The 24,923-nt window shown below is 40.6% G+C and overlaps 2 protein-coding genes across 12 annotated transcripts in view; both read right to left on the reverse strand.

Annotated features, from left to right (window-relative positions):
• Positions 1-8,269: 8,269 nt before the first annotated feature.
• LOC311253678 (uncharacterized protein) lies at positions 8,270-16,490 on the reverse strand. Of its 3 annotated transcripts, none has more exons than XM_084384181.1 (19): positions 15,981-16,490; positions 15,687-15,845; positions 15,462-15,506; positions 15,260-15,352; positions 15,089-15,163; positions 14,272-14,360; positions 14,071-14,161; positions 13,832-13,948; positions 13,576-13,727; positions 13,275-13,421; positions 12,880-12,940; positions 12,624-12,752; positions 12,384-12,479; positions 12,160-12,257; positions 10,820-10,895; positions 10,454-10,605; positions 10,112-10,222; positions 9,855-9,969; positions 8,270-8,856 (listed from the first exon to the last, which is right to left on the reverse strand). In XM_084384181.1, exons 1-12 carry the CDS (start codon positions 16,107-16,109, stop codon positions 12,681-12,683), a joined length of 1,230 nt encoding a protein of 409 aa, XP_084240307.1. In that variant the 5' UTR covers positions 16,110-16,490; the 3' UTR covers positions 8,270-8,856; positions 9,855-9,969; positions 10,112-10,222; positions 10,454-10,605; positions 10,820-10,895; positions 12,160-12,257; positions 12,384-12,479; positions 12,624-12,680. The 3 variants fall into 3 exon arrangements, with proteins under 3 accessions (XP_084240307.1, XP_084240305.1, XP_084240306.1); XM_084384179.1 differs by having other exon boundaries at positions 14,071-14,173; XM_084384180.1 differs by lacking the exon at positions 12,160-12,257 and having other exon boundaries at positions 14,071-14,173.
• A 7,007-nt stretch (positions 16,491-23,497) lies between these two features.
• LOC311253684 (uncharacterized protein) overlaps positions 23,498-24,923 on the reverse strand; it is a 47,055-nt gene continuing 45,629 nt past the window's right edge. For all 9 annotated transcript variants that reach the window (XR_014621799.1, XR_014621800.1, XR_014621801.1 and 6 more), the window contains one exon: positions 23,498-24,279. Coding sequence is in view for 1 of the 9 variants with exons in the window: in XM_084384183.1 (XP_084240309.1) it covers positions 24,055-24,279 (225 nt within the window). In the remaining 8 variants the exon portion in view is untranslated. The remainder of the gene's footprint in view (positions 24,280-24,923) is intronic.

Below are 24,923 nucleotides of genomic sequence, written 5' to 3' on the forward strand. Positions count from 1 at the left end.
ATGAATATAGAATTTCAGAAAAGTGGCTATATAAAGGGCGAGTGGCGGGAAAATATTGTGGGTTTTATTGTAGTGGACAGAGCAGTGACGCAGCGGCAATTGAAGCACTAACTATCTATTTATTTTGTTATTCATACTGTTATCGTTAATATTGTTGTCAAATTGACGACATATGGCGCAGTTGGTCGCTACTTTAATCGCCGGGGCGATGTACAAGGAAGCGGAAGACGAAGCGGACTGTTTGAGGAGGAGCATCCGCCGGAGGAGTGCCGGCATTCGGCGACGGACAGAGAGGAGGCGTGCCATCCTGGCATGTCTCTCTGGAAAAGTTAGTTTGTGTAATCATAACATTTTATTTAGTCCTAATTTTAAAAAATGACGTGACCTTTTTGAAAATTGCTGTTATGTTTAACTACAACACCTATAGGTTTGTTCACATAACTATATAATGCATAGAATTTCAAGTCTAACAGTTTTATTGTATGTGGTCCCTGTCAAATTAACTCAACTACTTTTACTACATTGATTACTATACATGATTAAAAACAGACTTCATAATAATAAATCGATGATTACATACACTATAATAATAAATAACTAATAAATCAAATATTTCCTCTGATATAGGACCAAGGCCCTGTGCATATGTATGCACAGCTGAATGACCAGGTGCCTATCCTGGCCACATTCTTTTCTGGGGCTGAAGTGAAGCCGGCGTTCAGGCTCTCCAGGGACAGCATCACCATGCTGCTCCAGATGTTGCCCCGGGAGAAGAGCCATGGATGGAGCCATGAGCTGGAGGTGCTGGTGACACTCTACTGGCTCGCCTGTGGAGCGTCGTACCGGGTCACCTCCAATGTCTTCTCTGTACCACAAGCCACTGTGTGCAGGATTGTGCACAGGGTTGTGGAGGAAATGATGACCATCCTGCCTAGAGTGATCCACTTCCCCAGGGCTGAGCAGATGGCAGAGGTGGGGGCTGGCTTTGCCCTGCTTGCCGTGCATGAGGCATTTCAGGCTGCTGCTGGTGCCATCGACGGGTGCCATATAAAGATTGTTCCTCCTGCTGAGCCACAAAAAAAAAGCTATATAAATAGAAAGCTCTTCCCCTCCATTATACTCCAGGGAATGTGTGATGCCAAAGGCTCTTTCCTGGACATTTATGTAGGTCAGCCAGGGTCAGTGCATGATGCACTGGTCCTCCGGAGGTCACCATTGTACCACCAGGCCCTGTATCCACCAGCTGGATACTTTCTACTGGGAGATGGAGGGTACCCATGCCTGCAGCGCCCTGTGGCCATCATGACCCCGTATCGCCAGCCTGTAGCAAGTATGAAAACATACACAGACACGCACACACAGATAATTTGGGGAGTTTCAAATACACTATACATTTTCACATTTTACATTTAAATATTTATTTCTAACCTTGAATAGCCCAAGTTGAAGCCCGCTTCAACAGGCACCATTCAAGGGCAAGGAACATAATTGAGCGCACCTTTGGGATCCTCAAGACAAGGTGGCGCTCAATCTTCCTGAGGGCCCTTGAGATCCGGCCCGTGTTTGCCCCAAAGGTGGTTGGTGCCTGCTGCATCCTCCACAACATATGTGTTGTAGCTGAGGACATCCTGGAGGAGGAGGTGGAGCAAGAGGAGGACGAGATGGTGGAGGTCCCCGGCGGCGAGGCTGACCCAGGAATTGAAGAGGGGGATGAAAGGGGCCTGGCAGGGAGGGAGGTCCGGGGACGTCTGGCTGCCCAGCTCTCTGCTCCTCGGGACCTGCCTGCATGTCTGGGTGAACATGATTACATCTAGAGAGTAAATATTCACTCGCGCTCTCTAGATGTAGTCATGTTCACTTGGGAGTGTGTAAATATGTACATATGGTTAGATGTCAATGTATATATTGTGTAAATCAGATGAATATAGATTGTATAGGTGTAAATATGTTGTACATATGTAGTATGTATTTTTTTTATATTGTATTTTTTTCAGGTTAGCCCAAATTTAAATTCAATGAAATCACTGTGAATAATATTTTTTCTTTTCAATGTAATTGGTTTTGTTTTTTTGGTTCATTCTAATTTAAACACAACTGTAAATAAAAGTATATATGTTGTCTATCCAATGTTCTTTTTTGTATAAATGTAAATAATTACACATATTGAATATGTACAGTATCGCTTAAATATGAATTGTCTCAAACACATTTTAAACAAAATTTAATAAACACAAGAACACAGAACAAAAAATAATTAAATATCACAACACACAACTAAAACTTATTTACAAGCCTCTCAAACAATGAGAGGTACCTCTCGGTCCTGTCAGCTGCTGCCCTCTCCCTCTCCTCCTCCCTAACCAAGGCCTCTCTCTCTCTCTCATCCTCTCTCTCAGCTTGTCTTTTCAAAAAGTCCAACAGTTCATTCTCCCTCTTCCTCTTTCGTCCTGTCCTGCTTTCCTCTCTTTCCTCCCTCACTTCATCTTCCTCTGCAGAGGTAGAGGCCGGGGTGCTGCTGACCACGCCACCTGGCGTGGCACTGGCCACAACCAGGGGCGGGTTGATGGCATGCTGCCCCTGGAGTACAGCGTCCATGAGGCTGTACCACTGCCAGGTGGCAGCGGTCACACTCCCGGCCTCTACCCCTTTCCCAGTTGGTGGGTCTTTTAACTCCTAGAAATAAGTTATTAATCATTACATTGTGACACTGAAAGTCTTTGTTTGGTTTAATTTATGACATGAGAAAAAGTATTTTTTTCAAAAATCAGAAAAATCCAACAGAGCTTTCCATCACCATTTTAAACACAAAGATATAATTGGTACCTTATACTTGTCCTTCAGATTGTTCCATTTTTTTTTTTGACTGTTTGGCAGTGATGGGAAGGCCACATATTCTAACAAAGTCCCTTGGAAAATACATAAATACATTAAATTGCATACTCCTCCATAATATGGTTTATGACTGGCAAAGTCGAACCCTTCCCCAGATATACAGGCTATGATGAAAATAATATACTCACTCCCATCCCGTCTTTGCAGAGTTTTTACGCCCTGTGAAAAGGGCCTTGTTCTCCGAGCGCCATTTGATCAGGGCCCGGGTCTCCTCAGCTGTCCCTTGAATGAAATTACGGTCGACAGATTTAATACACAAAACCGTACATTTTTACACTTCTGATGTGTTTAAGTAGTCAAGCTAATAGGGAACAACAGGGAGTATGAGCGGATAACGTTACGCGTTTTGGTCGGCGACAAGTGCTTCATGTTAAATGAAATATAAAACTTAAATAAAACCCTCGCACCCCACACAGACCAATTTATCCGGTATCAAAAACCCTAAAGTATTTCGTTTCAGACACTTACCCATTAAATGCAAAGTGAACGGTCACGTTTTACCACTACAACGATACAGAACCAGCGGGCGGCTGATTTCAGAGGGTCACGCCGGGACACGGCTGTAATCTGCGGGGTAGCAGTAATGCTAAGCACCCGGGCCAATTTGCTAGCAGCTAGCGGAGTACGATAGCTGTTAGCGGGTGGTTACCACCGAAAACGTCGAAGCAAAAACTACGTGCGGCAGTAATGAATCGACCACAGCACTAATTTGCTGTTATAACAATTACATTCTCGTACAAAAAATTAAAACTTACATTTCGTGACCCTAAATCAAACGTTTAAAACTTGTAACTTACAGTTGTGAGTCCGCTCCTCGGCCATTGCTATCACGAAATGCATTCTGGGATACGTAACTTCCAAAAGTCCACACAAGTCTCCACCGATGCATCCTCGATGAAACGGGTGGGGCGAGAACACATCCGGGGTATTCGACCGTACTTGGCCAGATGCGAACTTTGAATTGGAACAGTACTTGGTCCGGTGCTGATGACGTTTCTCAAGTCCACAAGAACAGAAGTACAGAGAAGAACGCATATTGAGAAACGGCCATGGTCAAGAAGATCTGCTGCAGTTCAAACCGAGCATCAGAATGGGGAAGAAAGGTGATTTAAGTGACTTTGAACGTGGCATGGTTGTTGGTGCCAGACGGGCTGGTCTGAGTATTTCAGAAACTGCTGATCTACTGGGATTTTCACGCACAACCATCTCTAGGGTTTACAGAGAATGGTCCAAAAAAGAGAAAATATCCAGTGAGCGGCAGTTCTGTGGGCGCAAATGCCTTGTTGATGCCAGAGGTCAGAGGAGAATGGCCAGACTGGTTCGAGCTGATAGAAAGGCAACAGTAACTCAAATAACCACTCGTTACAACCGAGGTATGCAGAAGAGCATCTCTGAACGCACAACACGTCGAACCTTGAGGCGGATGGGCTACAGCAGCAGAAGACCACACCGGGTGCCACTCCTGTCAGCTAAGAACAGGAAACTGAGGTTATAATTCGCACAGGCTCACCAAAATTGGACAATAGAAGATTGGAAAAACGTTGCCTGGTCTGATGAGTCTCGATTTCTGCTGCGACATTCCGATGGTAGGGTCAGAATTTGGCGTCAACAACATGACAGCATGGATCCATCCTGCCTTGTATCAACGGTTCAGGCTGGTGGTGGTGGTGTAATGGTGTGGGGGATATTTTCTTGGCACACTTTGGCCCATTAGTACCAATTGAGCATCGTGTCAATGCCACAGCCTGAGTATTGTTGCTGACCATGTCCATCCCTTTATGACCACAGTGTACCCATCTTCTGATGGCTACTTCCAGCAGGATAACGCGCCATGTCATAAAGCGCGAATCATCTCAGACTGGTTTCTTGAACATGACAATGAGTTCACTGTACTCAAATGGCCTCCACAGTCACCAGATCTCAATCCAATAGAGCACCTTTGGGATGTGGTGGAACAGGAGAGTCGCATCATGGATGTGCAGCCGACAAATCTGCAGCAACTGCGTGATGCTATCATGTCAATATGGACCAAACTCTCTGAGGAATGTTTCCAGTACCTTGTTGAATCTATGCCACGTAGGATTAAAGCAGTTCTGAAGGCCCGGTACTAGCAAGGTGTACCTAATAAAGTGGCCGGTGAGTGTAAATGCTGCCCTTACTAGTGTTTGTCATATTTTGTTCTTTTGTAATGTTCGTTATTTGCATCTGTGGATTTGTTAGAGAGAAGAAAATCTGTAATTTGATTTTAATAAGCCTTTTATAGTTGTCAAACTAAAAAGAATTTGATATTGTACTTTACTCATATAAATATATTTATTTCAGAAAAAGATTGGCCTGTTTTTTTTATAGGCTATTTTCATTTAAGATATTTTTTTATTTAAATGTGCACCTTACGGAGCTTTGATTTCAAAAAAGGTACTCCTGTTGTTATACAGTATGTTTACATTTTATTGGTATTTGAACAGCTGAGCATTTATTCATGAACCAGGTGAAGAAACCCGTTTATTATTTTTTCATTTGATTTTGCAACTGTTTACTGAAATAGCCGGTTTCAATAAAACTACTTGTGACATGTCATATTTGGCTTTGACTGAACATTTGCTCTCACTTTGCGGAAAAAATATCAGGATATATATTGTATATCGATATTCAGCCTAAATATATCGGGATATGACTTTTGGTCCACATAGCCCAGCCCTAGTGGTCACCATGAGCCTTGTTGAAGAAAATCAAGACTGGCAGGAGTAAACAAGAAAAATAAATAAATAAAAAAATTGGTGTCATATCAGAACTGTAGTTCACTGAACACATTAAGAAAACATGACATCCAGGATGAATGGCAAGTGTAGTCCTCAGGACTAGTAACAGTAGCAGCCCAATAGCAAGTTAACATGCTAAATAGTGTCAGGAGTGCTGTGATGTAAAGCGTAGAGTGCGATGGGCCCGGTCCAGCATAGGTTTGTTATCAAGACCAAGTATGTCTTGTAGGAGCTGGGCAGCAAACTCGGTAGGACGAGGACCTTCTGTGCCCTCAGGCAGGCCAACTAAGCGAACATTATTCCATCTTGAAAGACCCTCCAGGTCCTCGCATTTCTTTGACAGGGAGTCAACAGTGGCGGTTGGCTTGCTAACGTTAGCTCGGAGGTCGGATAGCTCCATGTCGTGAGCATTGTCTGAGCGCTCGAGGTCCGTGATCGATTCGCCATATAAAGCAAGTCTGTTCTTAAAGGGCTCCAAAGCCGCCACGATCTCTCTTAACTGCTGCCGAGATGGTGGTATCAAACTTACTGAGGATGTCCGAGCGCATTTCGTCCATCATCTCCCTCATGTTCGGCAACAGGGTGATGTGGCCGGGTGAGCCATCTCTCCACTGGTCACTGCATGGCGCTGTGCCAGCCTGTGCAGGTTAATGTGGGGCAGCGCTGCGGGTGATTAAAACCAGGCGTGTTGGTCGCCGCTCTCCCGATCTGCTTCTGCTGTGCGGTGAGTCTGGCGTGTTGGTCGGCGTGCATGTCCGTGTCTCCCCGTCGTGTTATTAAGGTAGGTACCCTTTATTATCTGCTGTTTCATCGCAAATTTATTTGGCTCTGGGGCTTCATCCTCCCGCTGCAGTGCTGGGAGCGACAGTGAGCCGGCGGGCGCGAGCAGGTTGGGTGCAGTAGAGCTCAGAGGTATGCTGCTCGTATTTGTCTGCTGCTGCAGTTTTTCACTTATTGCCCTAGTTGTGACACATTCTCTTTTGCTGTGCAGCGAGGCTGCCGTAACCAGCGGTCCCCCGTTCTCCTAGTTCTGCATCTATCCATTTGGCGTCCTGGTGCGTTCCGGTCATCGGCCACCATGATAAGGGTTGCTGCTGTCCTGGCTCGGCTCCAGGTGGACTGAGATGTGTCATACTGTCTCAGGTCACTGTATGTGGTTACAGCCTCAGGCCCAGTTTGAAGGCGTCACGCCATTATTTTACCCACACCACGAAATCCAGTCCGAGTCCAGCAGAGTTGGCTCACCTGTCTTCTCTTGATTTAACACATTATTTTCCTTTATTAATTGAAATATCAAAGATTGTTTTGTGGATTTAATTTAGGTTGCACTTAGTTTATTATTTGTTTGCTAATAGTTTAGATTGTCTTTATTGCATTAAGCTGATTTTGGGTTAAAATATTATTTTCTTTCTTTGTTTAAAATTTGATCCAAACCTAAGTTGGTTTATATTGTGGTGTTAATTTTCTTAAATTCCTAAGTTATAAACTAAATTTGTTATTTCCTTTTTTTTTGTGATATATAAAATATTTCTATTTTGTTCTGATATTTTCTTTGGGTTTCTTTGGTATTAATTAATTGATTAATTGTGTATTTGGTTTCCTTTTCTTGCTTTTTAAACCGTAGATTCCCCCAGAGGTCCCCACACTGTGCCTTGTGTTAATTTTGTGTTTTTCTTGTTTTACAACAGGTGCTGAGGCCCAAGCGAGTGGCAGTCCTCCCCTGGTGGTGGTGTTTGACACAGTCTTTTGGTTGCAGTGCACTGTTGGTTTATAGTTTGGATTTTGTCCCTTTTTGAGTTCCCTGCCGCCATGGTGAGCCCCAGCTCACCATTGTTTCTTTTGCCAGTGTGGTGGCTCTATCTGCATATTCCCCCTTGGGTCAGCTAAGCCTGCAACCCTCCTTTAGTCATTTTAAGCCATTTTGTTAAAGTATATTTCTTTGAAACCACGTCCTCTGGCCCTCGTGATTGTACAAACCTGTGTTGGCTAGGGCTGCAACGATTAGTCGACGTAATCGATTATGTCAACAATAAAAATTTGTCGACGCAAAACTTTTGCGTTATACCGATGCCTAGAGTCTTATGCCGTTCCTCGGAGAGGTGGCCAAAGTTATGCCGATTGCTGCTCAGCGGCTTATACCGATGCCTAGCCTTATGCCGTTCCTCGGAGAGGTGGCCAAATTTATGTCGATTGCTGCTCAGCGGCTTATACCGATGCCTAGAGCCTTATGCCGTTCCTCGTAGAGGTGGCCAAATTTATGTCGATTGCTGCTCAGTGGCTTATACCGATCCCCAGACTCTTATACCGTTCCTAGGAGTGGTGTGCCGCTGTTATGCCGCTGATATTCCGCCGACACATGACGGTGTGTGCCGCTAGAGAGCGTTATGCTTCTGAGAGACTGCTGGATGGGTACCGTCCCCTGATGGATATGCAAATGTAATGCCACTGGGCTGGTTTTACGACAAGTGCTGCCATAAATGTATACATTGTTGTAGTCTTTTTTAACAATGCTAACTTAACACATTGCCGTAAATAAAGGAACGTAGGCTATGTGTTTCTTTTGGATGTTATGTTGGTGGGACGTAGGCATATAGACAGTAATTACACGTGGGATTCTTGCAATATGATAGCAAAGTAATATGTCTAAATTTGGGCCAATACACTACTTAAAGCTAATGAAAGCGATAGCCTTAGCTAACATGGCTACTGTAAGCCCAGCCACCGTAGCCAGTCTGACTAATCGATAGCAGAAACTTTGAGCCAACCAACTAAACAATACTTCCTGACAGGCTTCCTTTACTAGGAGAACACAACAATACATTACTTCGTATAAAAAATTCAGTCTGAATCATTGTATCAAACAACTGTTGGAAATTAATGTATTGGGGTATTTTCTATGATCCACCTTCAGATAGTCTGAAATGACAATCCACATATGTATTGTTTACACCACATATTACTGTTAATTCAAACATTTGCTTGAGAGTGAAGATTCAGTTAGATAGACATACTAGTACATTACTAGTATATGAAATGTGTTTCTATGAGTATTTTAGGCTAATTGGACAGGGTAAATACATAACAAACATTAGAGGGTGTAGTCATTTTTTATTGTCAAAAACTCTCCATAACACAAACAGATAACCATTGTTGAACAGGTCAGGAACGATTAGTTGCTGGAGGGTGAATGGTTCAGCAGAGAGACCTGGTGAAAGTAGGAGGAGGAAGATGAGAGAAATGAGAGAGAGTGAGGGGGACAGAAAAAAACAGAGCTTGCAGAAAAGCTTGAAGAAAATTTACAAAAAAGTCTAGTTCGTTGCTTTCTTCTTGGCAGAACACAAATGAACCATTAGTACTACACTAGGGATGAGAGATTCATTAAGCCTGACAATGACACACTGAAAGGATAATGGTAACAGGTGTGAGGCATATTAAAAACAGTGACTTCAAACTACAAAAATATAGTCTAGAAATGGTTGTTTTGGTGTTAGAGGGTTATTGACACTGTGACTGATCTAACTATTAATCACAGTCATGGCCTGTGGGAAGTTTTGGGCCAATGAAAACCCTCATATGTGGACAAACAAAAATTCTGCTGCAGGCACAGGTTTGGAGAGGTGACCATGACCACTGGGCTGAACAGCGTGCATGCTATAGATAATGTGTGAAACATCAACCGCTAAAAAGGCAACTCATACTGAGTAGCGTTTGAGAAGAATGCTTAGTATTTTTACTTAAGTATGATTTTTTTGCAGTTGGCTGCAGACTGCAGTTGGCCTCACAAAACAATGCCCGGTCCCCCACTGACACTGACACTGAAAATGACTCTTACCTCTTGCTTGACCCCCACTGACACCATATCTCTTTCACTTTGTTATCACTTATGGTTCTGTCTGTCTCGTTATCATGTTGTCTATTTATTGTTTATTGTTTGGCACACATAGCTTCGAGACCAAAACAAATTCCTTGTATGTGAAAACCTACTTGGCAATAAACTTCTTTCTCATTCTGATTCTGATTTTAAGACCAGAAGTTGAAATTGAGTTTTAGTTTTAATATTTTAGTAATGTAACTGTATTCATACTTTAACACAGATTTTCAGTACTCTTTCTACCACTGGGTTCCTCGTACAGAGCTCATAGCGCTTACCAGAGGGGAGGAGTTTGAACAGGTTGTGTCCAGTTGTGCACAAATGTTTCCTACCCGTTTTAATCGCCTGGTTCCTCTGTCGGAGCGCAGGTATGGCTACAGAACCCTGGGTGAGGTGGCTCACTGTAGTACCCACGACTCTCTCCTCTCCTCCCTTGCCCAATATATCCTTGAAGAAGAAGAGAGATATGAACAGTTAAGGTTGACATTACAACACATTACAAGTGTTTGCTGATATGAAATGTAGCTCAACAAAGCCAAAAAACTGCAACTGAGCGCACTGTTATGAATCAGAAAACTGGCATTTATACCTCCAGGGAAGGATTTGTATAGCAATCCACAGGCAGTGCAAGGTTCAATAGTGTACATGCTTTTGAGTTCTTCTTGAAAAGCAGAAGAAAACTTTTGAAGATTCACAACACCTATTGAGAAAAAAACAACACATTAATACATAATTAAAACACAGAAGGAGGCTAGTGAGGGAGGCCACCAAGACACCTATGACTACTCTGAAGGAGTTAAAAGCTTCAGCAGCTGAAATGGGAGAGACTCTGTATACAACAACTGTTGCCAGGGTTCTTCACCAGCCAAAGCTTATGGGAATACTTTTTATAGGCACTGTATATACATTTGCTTACGTTATTGTTACTTACTTTGTAGCCATCTGTAATGTGCTCTCTTCCGGAACCATTTACTTGATACAATGTCCCTAAACGTCTTGCATACAAGTGCAATCTTTGCGATGGCCATCTCCTTCCATGAGGATGACTTCCAGAAACACCTCCACAAGAAGTTCATCAGAAAGCTGTGCAGACAAATTCAAATAAAATTTTAAAAATTACTGCACCAAAACTTTACTTGAGTATTTATCCAAATTAGAACACTGATGTACTTTGTACCTTTTGGCATATATGTGGATGTGTTGGGTTGCACAAAATGTCAGTGAATGATGATGATCGCTTATGACTGGTAATTACTATGCAAGTAAAAATTGTAGTTATCATTGAATAATAAAGTACCTCCTCAAAGTGCGTTGTGTGAGGCCCTCCTGTTGTCTGCACACATTTGGCACCTGGGGCAGTTCCACTTTCCAACCTGCCAAGTCATGGAAAAGGCATTAAGTTTATTTGTGGAAGCTTGAATATGTAACTGCAGCACTTGAACTCTTTCGTGATTAGTTGAAAAACAGTGGTGTGATGATACACCCAGCTCATGACAGAGACACTACATGATTTTGGGTTCACGAGAATGAGACGTTTTTTGAACACTATTTGCAAAGACAACTTCAATGATGAAATATGTGACTGGAAAAATAGTGTTTGCACAAAATGCAAAACAATGCTGATCCATCGTGAAATGTTTTAAATAGTTCTTATCTTGTAAGGAACGTCATTTCAGTTCTAGTGTGTGACCTTGTTACTGAACTCCTTTCCATAAATTCAAATGAGAAATTAATAGATAATAATAATAATAATAATAATAATAATAGTCTCTCAATACTTAAAGTGCAAACACAGACTGACACATTTTTTGTTCAAGCGTGATAAAGACAGCTGGCTACAACTACAACGACAATTTGCGTAAATTGTCGGTCACAGTAGCAACACCATGGTTTAGCATCTGAAGCTCGCAGTCACTCGCAGATGCTTGTAAAACTTCAGCTATGCTATCTGTGGGTGTCTTTGCATAGTGCTCGTGTTAGCCGCAGTGTACGGCACTATTTTGTAGTATTAGTGCTTATAATAGTGCTTACATGTTGTTCCCGTCTTGTCTGTCACCGTGTGCCGCTTATTGCTTCCACCAAGCACTCTAAATGTTGCCAGTTGAACGTCAGACTCCGTTATACGAGCTGCCGCTCTGCATTTGTTCTGTAGCTACTCATATCGCGAGACAGCTTTTAACCTCCACGAAAAATAGCTTAACGATTTTATATCGCGAGATCTCGTGGTACGGGATGATTGTTGATCACTATACTAATTTGTGACATTTGTGATGCTGCAATAATGTCATTGCTTAATGTATTAGAAAATGACATAGACTTTATTTTCTTCAAAATTGCTCTAGGGGCTTCTGTTAGAAATTCAAAATGTTTTTTATTTTGACATGTGTATTTTTGTGCCATTTTTAGACGTTCTGTTGTTTTAAAAAAATATATTGACACTTTTACACAGTAAATGTTTTTATACAAAAATGGACTACTGTTATCAAATATCCACTTGATTTGACAAATTTGGATGGGTAACGCTACATAAATAGAAGACAGACTTGAAATATTGCCCTATGCTTTACCACTCACCTAACCCTAACCCTAACCCTAACCCTGACTTGCAAATACTGTTTCTAAATGTTAATACATTACCATTCCATCTTGTTCCACAAAAAGGTGGTACTTAGCAGAATACATTCTGCTTCATACCGGCAGATGCTGAACCGCTGTGTTAGCCACTCGATGACTACCTGGAACAATTTTTTTTTTTATTTGTCATTGTGGTTTTATTGTCACAATTCATTTAATCCCCCGGGCAAGAAATAATTAACTTTTTATTTGTCTAACTTGGATACAAAAAATTATGTTGTACTTACCTCTGGCAAAATGACCTCAATTAAGTAGGCATCTCTTTCAGCAACAGCCACTTGTTTGGCAACAAGCCCTTCTAACCTGACAATGAGTTCTCCTGTCTGAAATATTGATAATGACAACATTAATATTTGCCTTTATTTTCATATTGTATGCATTTCATACGTAGAGACACCATGAACTATTTTTTTCATTTGTAAGGTGTTTATTAATATATTAGCATTACATGCATGTATAATCTTTACCTTTATGTCGTCAAAAACAGACAGGTGGTCAGCATAGAATGCTTTCAGTGTTGGGTCTTATCCTGTGTTCCTGAACAGGTACATTCTGTTTGACAGAATGCGACCTGACAGAAGATCTATCTCCAAACACTGAGAATACAAAATAGTTTAATCAGTCCAAATACCTTTAAAAAGCAACATGTCAGGTTTGAAAAAGGATGTCATTATTCTTTCAAACCAAACCCCAAACCCAAAAAGGGAAATCTGTCAGTAATACCTTGATCTCTTTGTCAGTCAAAATGCTGTCTGCCTGGGTGGATTCCACAATATCTTTATCCCTGCAAGAAGTAAAAGCATGAACTATGAGGTCGGCTTGTAATTGCAATATAGCAAAGACATGTATTTGAGAAAATGTTCCTAATTGACTTTTGAGCTGGAGGACAACACTTAAAAACATTGTAATTTCTTTGAAAGTCAGCTTGCTAAAGTACCGTACTACTAGCACAATTTAAAAACATCACTGTTCAACAAATTATGGTCATATTTCATACAGTAATGACAGAACGATAAAATTACAGCAAATTATTTGAGATATTTTATTAGGTTTTTTTTATTTATTTATTTATTTTTTTAGGTTATTTAATGGAACATGAGCATGTGTCATATACTTACAGATATGTAGTCATGTCGCGATCACAACCACAATGGAACTCTCTGGTGGTCCAGTCTCCTTGCACACCTGCGCATTCAAAATGTATCCAACCTCCACAGCTTTTACACTCGAGCCAAGAAAAGTTTTTCACTTGACTGTGGAGTGTTCTACAAGACAAATCGAAGCAGTCTATCAGCTTATTCGACTATATTTATCTTAAAACTGTAGACACCTTTATTATGCTCTACTTTTGTATCAAACACCTGGCATTAATCATTACACAAATGCTGCGTATTGCTGTTCAATTTCTTTCTTCAATACCTCTTTGAGCCAGTTACCCGCTGAAACACGCAGGCTTGTTTTTCCCAGGCTAAGCAATGACAGTTGGAGTCGCTTGCTTTTTTTTCCTGTTGCTGAATCCTGTCCTCCTCAAATTTTATTTTTTCCAGGTCTTCTTTGGTGAGTGGGAAAGTCTGTGTGAATGACAAAAAATAAAAAAATAAAAACATAAATAACATTACTCTGAATTCTCTTTGAGTAAACATTGGCTTTAAGCGAAAAGTTTAATATATCTGACCTGAACACTCAGGCCTTTTATCATCTCAGCCGCATTGTGTCTCCTTAGAGTTCGACACTGGTTGAGGGAGAGATCATCATTGCTGACATCTCTGTTTTGGACCTCATTCTCAGCTGCCTTTTTTTGGGATAAAAACATAGTCACAAATGGCATACAAAACAGTTATTTCTTGTTGTCATCCTGTTTGTGTGTTTTACAAATGATGACAGCTCCTAACAAAGCTGAAACAGTTTACTTACCGAGCACACAAAGATCCCACAGTTATCATGGTCTCTCTGCCTCCACTGCTTTGGGAATGTGACCTTCCATCCCTTGAGACCTCCGTGGTTTCTGAAGACATTACTTTGATAACAAAACATAAGGGGTCACATTTCTATGACAGTAATTCCCTTGCCTAAATTTTTTAACCACCCTCTGAATTTTGTGTCTTCACTTCTCACCTCAGAAGAGCCATGTCGTCATCTGTCATTGTTGTTTGAATCCTCAAAGAATCGTACAATCTCAATTCTTTGTTTGAGAAGTCTAGTACCTAAGTCATAAAGATACCAGAAGCACATATATCTGCAGTTACATCTTTTGTTTTGTCTAACAGAGAAAAAGTAATGCTTTTGATAGCCACAGTGATAACTTTCTAACCAAGTTATCGGTGCATTTATACATTTATATATTGTCCTTCAGTCTCTGTCTTATCACACCATTAAGGCTATACAAAATAACATATCAATTATACAGTACATCATTACAAATGTTCTTACCTAATGTTCTATGACTTTTTTATTGCAGCATGTCCACTGTGTGAGACCTATATTTATATGCTGGACTTGAGTAAATATGATTGTCTTCTTAAAAGATAAAAATGCATATTTACATGTCAAATATGAGCTCAACTACCATGGGGGAATGCAAAACTCCCCTTTAGTAACTGATAAAATGTCTCACATTACACTTATTATTTGTGTTATTTATTAATATAAGTGTTAAACATTTCTTGCATAGTATTTCAAATATAGCATCATATGTTTATTGCATTCTTCATTCTGAATGCATGTTTGGGTGATAACTTTTATACTACTTTGGCTACTGTTTACCTGCTGTTCACTTTAATTCTTGAAGTAAAATTACACACAAATTTAACATGTTGCTAACACTTTGCTGCAGCAAACATGGTCCAAGCATCTCTTTTGAATAATTATAGTGATATACATGTGTTTAACATCATTTTTATGACATGGTTGATGTGCTGTCATGTTGGCCTACCCAAAGGATAAAGTGGTTTCCAGTCTCAGGAGTGCTGTGACCCACAAGCCTTGGCAGAAATATTCGGTCTGCAGTCTAGTGCAGTGGAGACAATAGCGATTTCAGTATTAAATGTCCATGTTAAAAAGACAGATTGTAAAGACATACATCTTTCAAGAATGGCAAACCCACCTTTAAGTGTTTGACAGTTTTGTCCCGGACATGGCCATTTCTTATCCAGTCCCGACTCCACAGAATGTTGTCAAAGTGAGCCAAACTCACAGACTGTGCAGTGGGGATAAAGATTTATAAGTGTTACTGTCTCCTACCTTTGCTGAGGATGTTGTGTTTGTTCAGAATTGACAAAAGCATACACACAAGTACTTCATATTACCTTACTGCAGGCCCGTGTAATCTGTGCCACTCTGAAATTGACAGCCTGAATAAAAAAGATGGTGATATCAGTTTTTGCAGGATTTAGCACATAAAAATTGTCACCACACACTTGAGTGCACACTGACATGAGCCACAGCATTTATCTTTAGTCAGACTGCATGTCTGACTGTAAACATATACGTCTTAATAGATTTAATAATGTTAACAGTACTGTCATACTCACATCATCTGTCAGCCACGGCATCGTCCATGAGGTGTCGTCCAGTAAATCCAGAGGGCAAACACTCTTAATGTCTTTTATTGAAATCTGGAACTTTCTCCCGATTTTAGTCAAAACTTGATTTTCGTCCCGAGATCCAGTTAGAAGACTTTTCAAAGTGCTCTACAAACAGCAGTGTTTTCTATTAGCTTATACAATTCATAATCATTATGGAAGTACAAAATGAGAAAAGTTATGTTCACATTGTACGATTTTCAAACTGTTTTTATGTGAAAAACATCAGATGCAGCTACTAACCTTGTCCTCTTCAGATATGCTGTAGTTGCTGGCCTGAAAAGTGATGTCTTGGACCTTGTCTGCTGGAACAGCAATAGGTGGCGGTGGAAGTGGCAGTGTCCCACTGCGGTGGAAGTGGCAGTGTCCCATATATTGTTATTTGGTCTTTACACATGTATAAAGGCACTATTCCTTAACAGCGGTGTTATTTATAATGTAAGGGTGTATTGCATGTCCTCGGTTGTTAAATAATGGAAGAGCAATGCAATAGGTTGCATCCTGTGTGCTGTGATCACAGAAATACAGAATTTTAGTTTTTCACTGTCATAGTTGTGCGGGTGGTTCATAGTGTCACAATGTTTTTTATAATACAACTCCTATATTTCTACTCCCATATACTAAACACACCACTTGAGTCTCCAGCTGGTCCAGAATGCTGCAGCACGTGTACTGACAGGAACTAAGAAAAGAGATCATATTACTCCTGTATTGGCCTCTCTGCACTGGCTCCCTGTGAAATCAAGAATAGAGTTTAAAATCCTTCTCCTCACTTACAAAGCTGTTAATGGTCAGGCACCATCATATCTCCAGGAGCTCATACTACCCTATTACCCAACTAGAGCATTAAGCTCCCAGAACGCAAGCTTACTTGTAGTTCCTAAAGTCTCCAAAAGCAGAATGGGAGCCAGAGCCTTCAGTTATCAAGCTCCTCTTCTGTGGAACCATCTTACTGTTTTGGTCCGGAAGGCAGACACCCTCTCTACCTTTAAGAGTAGACTTAAGACCTTCCTTTTCGATAGAGCTTATAGTTAGGGCTGGCCCAGGCCTGTCTTGGACCAGCTCTTAGTTATGCTGCTATAGGCCTAGTCCGGGGGACAAATGACACACTGAGCTTCTCTCTCCTCCTCTCCTCTCCATCTGTATACATTATGCCTGTATACATGCCCCATCTCTGCATGTCACTGACTTCACTTCTTCCCTGGAGTCCTTGTGCTCTCTAGTCCTACAGGCTCCCATGGATCCTGGCCGCGCCCGGTTCGTGGATCGTGGATGCGCCTACTGCTATGGCCCTGCCTGATTATGGATGCGCCTACTGCCATGGCCCTGCCTGACACCCACCACTACTGTCGCTAATATTAGTCATATCTCTGTTACATACGTTCCACTACTATTATTGTAATGCAATACTACATACTATCCTTACCGTTAACCACTACTACTGTTATCACTAGTAATCACATTTCCATGTGCATTTCATTGTTGTTGCTGTGATGCCTCTTTATGTGCTTTCATTCCTGTCAACCATCCATTATAATTGTATACATCGTGATCTCGTTGATCTGCTCTGTACATGCGACATCTATTGCACGTCTGTCCGTCCTGGGAAAGGGATCCCTTCTCTGTGGCTCTTCCTGAGGTTTCTTCCGCATTTTTTTTTTCCCCTGTTAAAAGGGCTTTTTTTTGGGGCAAGTTTTTCCTCACTCTAATCGAGGGTCGAAGGACAGAGGGTGTCGTCTCTGTACAGATTGTAAAGCCCTCTGAGGCAAACTGTGATTTGTGAATTTGGGCTATACAAATAAAATTTGATTTGATTTGATTTGACCACTGTTGAAAACATGTAAACAAACCTGAAGACCTGAAGGCCAGTGTGCCCAGCGGACCCAATGTCAGGGGCACGGATGACAGTTTTCTGATGTCATCAAGGAATTTGTTGTTAATGCAGCAGTTGTGCATCTCCAACAAAATCCTCACTGTCTGCTTGAAATGTACCTCGTTCATTTGGGTGAGCGAGTACCTGGTAGCTGCTAACTCGCGATTCAGCTGTTCTGCTACAGATGAATTTATTTTGGAGCGTAAATTGGGGCACAAGTTCAAACTCCTTAAACTTTCCTCTGGTCTCTTCTGGTGGAAACGGTCGTACAATGCGTACCTCTCAGTGGTTTTGGTAACTGGATGGGGCAGTATCCATCGGTCATCGTTTTTTGTTGGTGGTTGTAAGGGGGAATGTATACTGAGGTTTTTTACCCAGGCCATTTCAATTTGGAGTTTCTTTTCTGCTGCACTTGCCAAATTGTCTGTGGTTGGTGGACACAATCGCCCTGCTTCGATTGTTCATGTGTCTGGCAACTTGGCCAGACACATCTGAGATATAGCATGTTGGGAATGCTTTAAAACTAAGCAAACCATCAACATGGTCCCTAGCGGACTCAGTCCAGAACAAAAAGTTCAAATAGTAGACGAGGGCAAGCGAAATGCAGTACTCCACCTGTAAATAATAAAAGAAAGCATAAACATAGAAAAAAAGACCAACGACACATAATCATTTTAAAGACATCTCATTTTGAAGTCTAACCTCCAGTCTTTTGCAGCTTCAAGAAAAGCTTTGGGTACACTTCCTTGAAGTTGACGAGCTCCTCCAATCTGTTCACGAGGTCAGTGACAGATCCCTCATCACTGACACCAAGTGCATTACAGGCCTCTTGCAGGTCTTTCTTTAGAGGCTGTGGGTGTTTTGGACAGTAGTAGTTTTTTTGTATTACATTGTTTAGACAATATAAATGACGAAAATAACTACTGACATTTTCAATATAACACACCTTCTTCAATTCAAGCAGGGACAGAATCGTGTCTTCATCCAACTGCTTTGCTGGCACTTTTGAATCTTCTTTTCTTTTTTTCATGCCTTTCTTTGCCTCTGTTTTTGGCAGCATGTCCCCCTTTCTAACATCCTCCCCCATCCAAGGAGCCAATGTTGAGTATGATGTCTTGGTCTCATATGGGTTTCTAGTTGATGTACCTGGGGATATTTTTAAATGATAAAAATAACTTTCATTAACATTAACAACATACTCTATGTAATTTATAGATATGCAGGCCTGTGTACTGCGTGTGATATGTATGTCCAATTATACTGTTTTCCGGTTACTCTGAATAACGTGTTTTTTCTTTAGCTCACTCACAGTCCTGGCTACCTTGACAAAACTTAAAATGCACAATAAGTGACTTTAAATGAGGGAAAACATACAAATCCCCTCAAAGAAATAACAACACAGAAGACAGCACCTTGGTCCCAAAAATAAAATGTAAATCAGTACATGTGCAGTAAGCCAACAGAAAAGTCCTATATTCATTACTACAAAATATGAAATTGGGCTGATTTTAAATGAGCATTTCTAGCAAAAAGTGTACTGGAAGCATTCATGATCGTTGTTGTGGACTGATGGCTGTGATCTGTATGCACTTTTTATATCAAATGAATTATGTGAATAACAGTTTACTCTGGACAGAACTCACTTAAGGGTATACTCCCTCTTGTGGCATAAGCGAGCAACAATGTGGTAAACTTTTATAACAGGTATGTATAGTCCTGTCCAGCTTTGATTATAATTTTGGCCACAGGCAAGTGATGAGAGATCAGTGTGAATTTTCTGTACAGGCCATTCAATTCTTTTGGATGCATACTTAGAAGAAAAATGAGGGTTGTGAGTGATAAAAAAAATTGAGTCTTATTCTACCAAATTCTATTGTATTTTGTGAAAACGCGAGGATATCTCCCTTTTTCAAATTAGATGACAAACCATAATTAAAAGAACACTCTTTTTTCCAGTTTTCGTTTCAGAATAGGCAATTGATTGATATGAAGGTACACAGATAAGCTAATAATTACCTCACAAAAGTTCACTTGGAGCTTATAAAAACAAATCAAAGTTATGCCAAAAGTGTTTTCAATTTTCCGTACAAGAACAATGTAAATCAAATGTTAACAGTTTCTGTTTGACAAACCCATCCCCTTTCCTTGAGCCATTTTTGTCTTGTCATGTAAATGTGGTTATGGGGCCTAGGATAGGAACTTTAAATGTCTAATGCAATAAACTAACCTGATATAAACCCCTCGGCGATCATTTCCTGTCTAGCTGTTCCCATGCGCTGTTGATGTTGATGCTGAGGTCTTCTTCTGTGAGAACCTCTGGATCAGGCCTCTTAAATGTAGAGACTGCAAAAAGTCATCATATTAGCAACAGCAGTGTAGAATGATATAAACAATAGCTGTTATTGATAATTAGCATAATTGCAAACAACACTAAGTTTAGTTAGATGTTCATGTATACACTGCAGGCTCACCTGGTATGTCAAAGGCTACCTTCCAGTTTGCATCTGCGATAATAACTGGAGGGCAGTCCCCACACTGGTAACAACTGAACATGAATCTGAAGTCTGTCAATGACAGAAAGTGGTGAAAAGCTCTTCGAACAGTTTGGTGGTGGAAACGGTTGTCATTGAAGAATGACAGGGTTGACGGCATGCGACCAGGAGCGGTTTTGTTCTGAGAAATGCATAAAAACCTGAGTCAAAAAAATACATCCAATTGCTGTTGTCACACACAACAGTCCTGAGACATAACTTTTCTGTTACCAATAACCTCAACGACTACTTAAAATAGAGAGTTAGTACATTTAATGATGTCATAACACGTAAAGCATTATATAGTGTCTAATTTCAATGAAAAGTAGCTTAAAATAAAGAACAAAGGCCCCTGGCAGTAGTTCATCATTATTTGCATGACAGATGACGTTCAATAAAGATTTTCACTCTAAACATTAACACTTACGGTCAATGCAGAAAGCAGAAGTTCACATAACGGGAGGGTCAGGAAGACACGGTCATTGAAATTGTGGAACCCAGACTTGTAGTCCTGAAAACGCACATGGTTCTTGCATAGGGGACACTGCTTGATGGCCACGGAGATACCTGTAGATCATTTAGGGTCAAATGAAAACAAGATGACAAACAAACACAGATGAAGACTTAATATGTACAGTATATGTAACATAATGACTGATAGACAGACAGACAGACAGACAGTCAGAAAGGACAGACAGAAACAGATGCATGTTTTTTAAACTATCAACATCACTTGCCTTTTTTAATGTATGTGTAGCCATAAACAGTTGCCTGAGTGGTAATAATGTTGTAGGGCAGTAGATCTGGTGGTGTGGGTCCCGGACAATATGGGCAAGTGGTCTCTTCTGGAAAGAAAACATTGGGGGGATCCTTCTCTTTACTTCTGAGATCCACTGGTAGCTCCTGGAGTGGTGGGATTTTCTTTTTAGTATACAAATAGTTGGTCATTTGACATACATTTCTGTCATTTTCGGCATACGCTGAAATTTCAGCTTCCAACATGTGTATTTCTGTTTCCAGATCGTCTATGTCATTTATCAGGATGTCTGAATTAGGCAGGAGAAGATCTGGGGATTCCTGAAAGATCCACCACATTGCCAGCATGCGGTGGAGACAACAATGTGATTTCCCAGTCCCTCTACACTGGCAGTTCCACTTACCAGACACTGAGTCAAAGGTTACTCTAGTGCGCCCACATTTGCACCAGTTATCCATCTGGCCAGTGTATATAGAGAAGAACACCCATCTTTTGGAGTATCCCATGTCACCATAAAAGAGGTGTGTCCACTACATTTTCTAAGGCAGCTTTATGCATGCTCTCACACTGGTCAGACCACTCCTGTGATATTAATCCCTTGTCTTTCATTGCCTGCAATGACTGGAAGGTCAGGCTGGCAGGTGGGCTACAGTTGTTAGAAAAAAAAAAGCGTCGTAACCGCCATTACGCGTTTTTTCGATGGCACCATTTCTAAAAATGTTGAGGGGCCACAACAATACAACTGACCACCTATTTTAAGGCTTTTATGAAAAAGTGAACGGTTCACCTCAACTTATTGTAACGTATTATAATTCCAACTCGAACACAGCAACTGCAACTTGGCTGTAAACTTCGGTAATGGCTTCACGTAAGCTTGCTTGTAGAATTATGACAAGGTGATTCGGACTTTTTCAGTTAGAGTAATTCCATTGCCAGTCTAGCATACTACTTAAATATTGTAAGGAATACTGTAAAATCATGGAAACCACTTTTTTTTTTCCTTGTGAGAGCTTGTATGCGAGCAAAACTTACCAGCTATGTCTTCAAGTCATCAGGTAAACACTGTCTCTGGTATCAAAGAGTGGTAGACGTACTGACCTCACGCAACACACTTGAACTATGGGTAATGGCTTAGCGCTGATCTACTTTGCTATTGCCTACATAGCCTATGATTCATATCGTTTGTGGTATGACGTAAGGCAATTGATATTGGGGGTTGTATAGAGGCGGTGGATGAGCTGTATACACTACCCAGCAAGCAACTTTCTGTGTAATAAACATGTAATAGCCGTCAATTGCAAACCTGATGACTAGGCTAGAACAAGGCTAAATTTGGGTATGAGGATGTTGATTAAATCTTCACATATAGACCACATTTCACCAGTATTTGCAATACTGGCTTAGATGTGAGAAATTAGAAAAATGAGGATAAGATCTAATTTGCACATTTTAAAGGATAAAAGGTTTGTTTATGGCACAAAAGAAACAGAAAGTTGCATAAAGCAGCCCCTTTGGATCAGCGGTCTCGTGCTTAGTATTCTCCTGGGCGGGTGGTCACGCTATCTAGTACGCCACTGAGTCGAGAATGGAAAGCATTGTACAATTCTTTCACTCGTGTATTTTGCTTCGCAAGTACGGTCTCTGGCAATAAGTGCTCGTGTTTACAGTGTCTGTGCCTGCGCTTTCCAGCAGGAAGCACAATTGTTGTTTTACATTAATGTATGAAAATACTACCATGATCTCAGGGAAATGTGTGCCGAAGCAGGAGTGGTATATGTAACTATTGTATATATATACATACATCTCTAGTTTCTGACACGATTGAGGTCATTCAACATCTCCCGGACTATACTCAGGATGTTTTATGAGTCTGTGGTGGCCAGTGCTATACTATGCTGTTGTGCGCTGGGGCAGCAGGCTGAGGGTAGCGGACGCAAAAAGGTTGAACAGACTGATCCGCAAGGCCAGTGACGTTGTTGCGAGTGGAGCTGGACTCTCTGACGGCGGTGTCAGCGAGGAGGATGCTGTCCAAGTTACATGTCATCTTGAACAATGGCTCTCATCCACGCCATGACGTGGTGGTCAGCCACAGGAGTACATTCAACACTTTGTTCAACTCCTAATATTATTATTATTATTATTATTATTTCTGCATATTCTGAATTTTGAATGGGAGCAATTTCCCCTCGGGGATTATAAACTATTTCTGAATCTGATTCTAATTCTGAACAAATGCTGCTGCATAGACATGTGTAGAATAGCATGATCCGATAGATGAAAGATAGGAGTAACAATTAAATTGAGACGCTACATTTTCAGCACTTTCTTTATAACAACTAGCCAGACTGTAAACAGGTCTAGGTTCAGTGGCTGTTAGACCATGAATGAAAACAAGTCATCAAATGTCTACAGTGCCACCCTCTGGCAGATATAGGAACCTGCATCTGGACATTGGCAGCAGTGAACTATTCCAGGCGTAGTCAATACATTTACACATTCTCATTTCTTAAGCTCATGAGAAAAACACCCCGATGTCTACAACAATCCTCCAGTGAGCATTTTTCTGTTAAACAGAAATCACTAGCAACACAACATTCGACTGGCTCAGAAGTGCAAATGTTTTATTGAGTATATGAAGACAACAATGACAAATTCACATTTAGACAATATTTCCACCAGGATTTGCAATACTGGCTTTCAACTAAGACATTTCAATGTGTTTTCTTAGTCAAGCTCCAAAATTAAGACATGCTCTTATTTGCACATTGTACAGGATAAAGGATGTCTTTATTGCAAAAGAGGAAAAAAAAAACAATGGATAAATAAAGTTCACATGATCAGTTCAAACTCCTTTCACTGCAAGGCCGCTGCACTACTTACTGCATCATAACAATGTTACTTACTACAAAGGTGGAAAGCATCGTATAGCTACATGTATTTAGCTTGTGCCTTGCACACAGTCACTTATAAACATCACGTCTCAGCCTAAACAAATGATCCAAATGAGTAAACAAATTTAATGGTGACTTGTGACACATTCATTTTGTACCCACATCTTCAAAACAATATTGAAATCCCAGTTGGTGGCCACTGGCATAAAAACGACATATTCCTCTGGATCATCAGTGGTATGTCTATAACTAAAGGCTTATACCTTTAATTATGGAGTAGTGGTATGTCCATGCCTAAAGGCTTATACCTCTGGAAGAGTAGTGGTATGTCGATGTTGAAAGGCTTATTCCACTGGATCAGTGTTATGTGATGCAGGACACCATATGGTGCTGAAGCAGGAGTGGTGTGTCGGTAGTAGGGGTGCAGTGTTGGCTGAAGACTTGTGATATTCAAGGACAAGAACATGTGTAGAATAGCATGGTCCGAGACCTAGATGAAACATAGGAGTAACAATTAAATTGAGACACAAAATTTCCAACACTTTATCACAATAAGCCAGAAGTATACAGTAAAAGTAGCATCATGTATTTTGAAGGGTTTGGGATTCAAGGCTTCAGATAATTTAAAATAAATGTAAGCAGACAGACAGAACTGGACTGATCAGAGCCAACACTCACAGCTCTACTACTTTACTCTGCAGACCACACTGTCCATATGACTGCATTAAATCAGTCTGTATGTGTGTGTTTGTATGTGATAGTTTGGTCTATGACAGACGGGGCAGTCATAATATCCACATCAGTTTTATTTATATATATATACACATACATATATATATATATACACACACATATATATACATACATACACACACACATATATATACATATATACATACATATATATATATATACATACATATGCATATATACATATATATACATACATATATATACATATATATACACATACATATATACATACATATATATACATACATACATACATATACACATACACACACACACACACACATATATATATATATATACATACATATACATATATATACATACATACACACACATATGTATATATACATATATATGTGTATATATACATATATATAGCTG

The sequence above is a fragment of the Pagrus pagrus genome (genome assembly GCF_965226575.1).
Source record: "Pagrus pagrus genome assembly, contig: HAP1_SCAFFOLD_32, whole genome shotgun sequence".
In the NCBI taxonomy this organism is placed as follows: Eukaryota; Metazoa; Chordata; class Actinopteri; order Spariformes; family Sparidae; genus Pagrus; species Pagrus pagrus.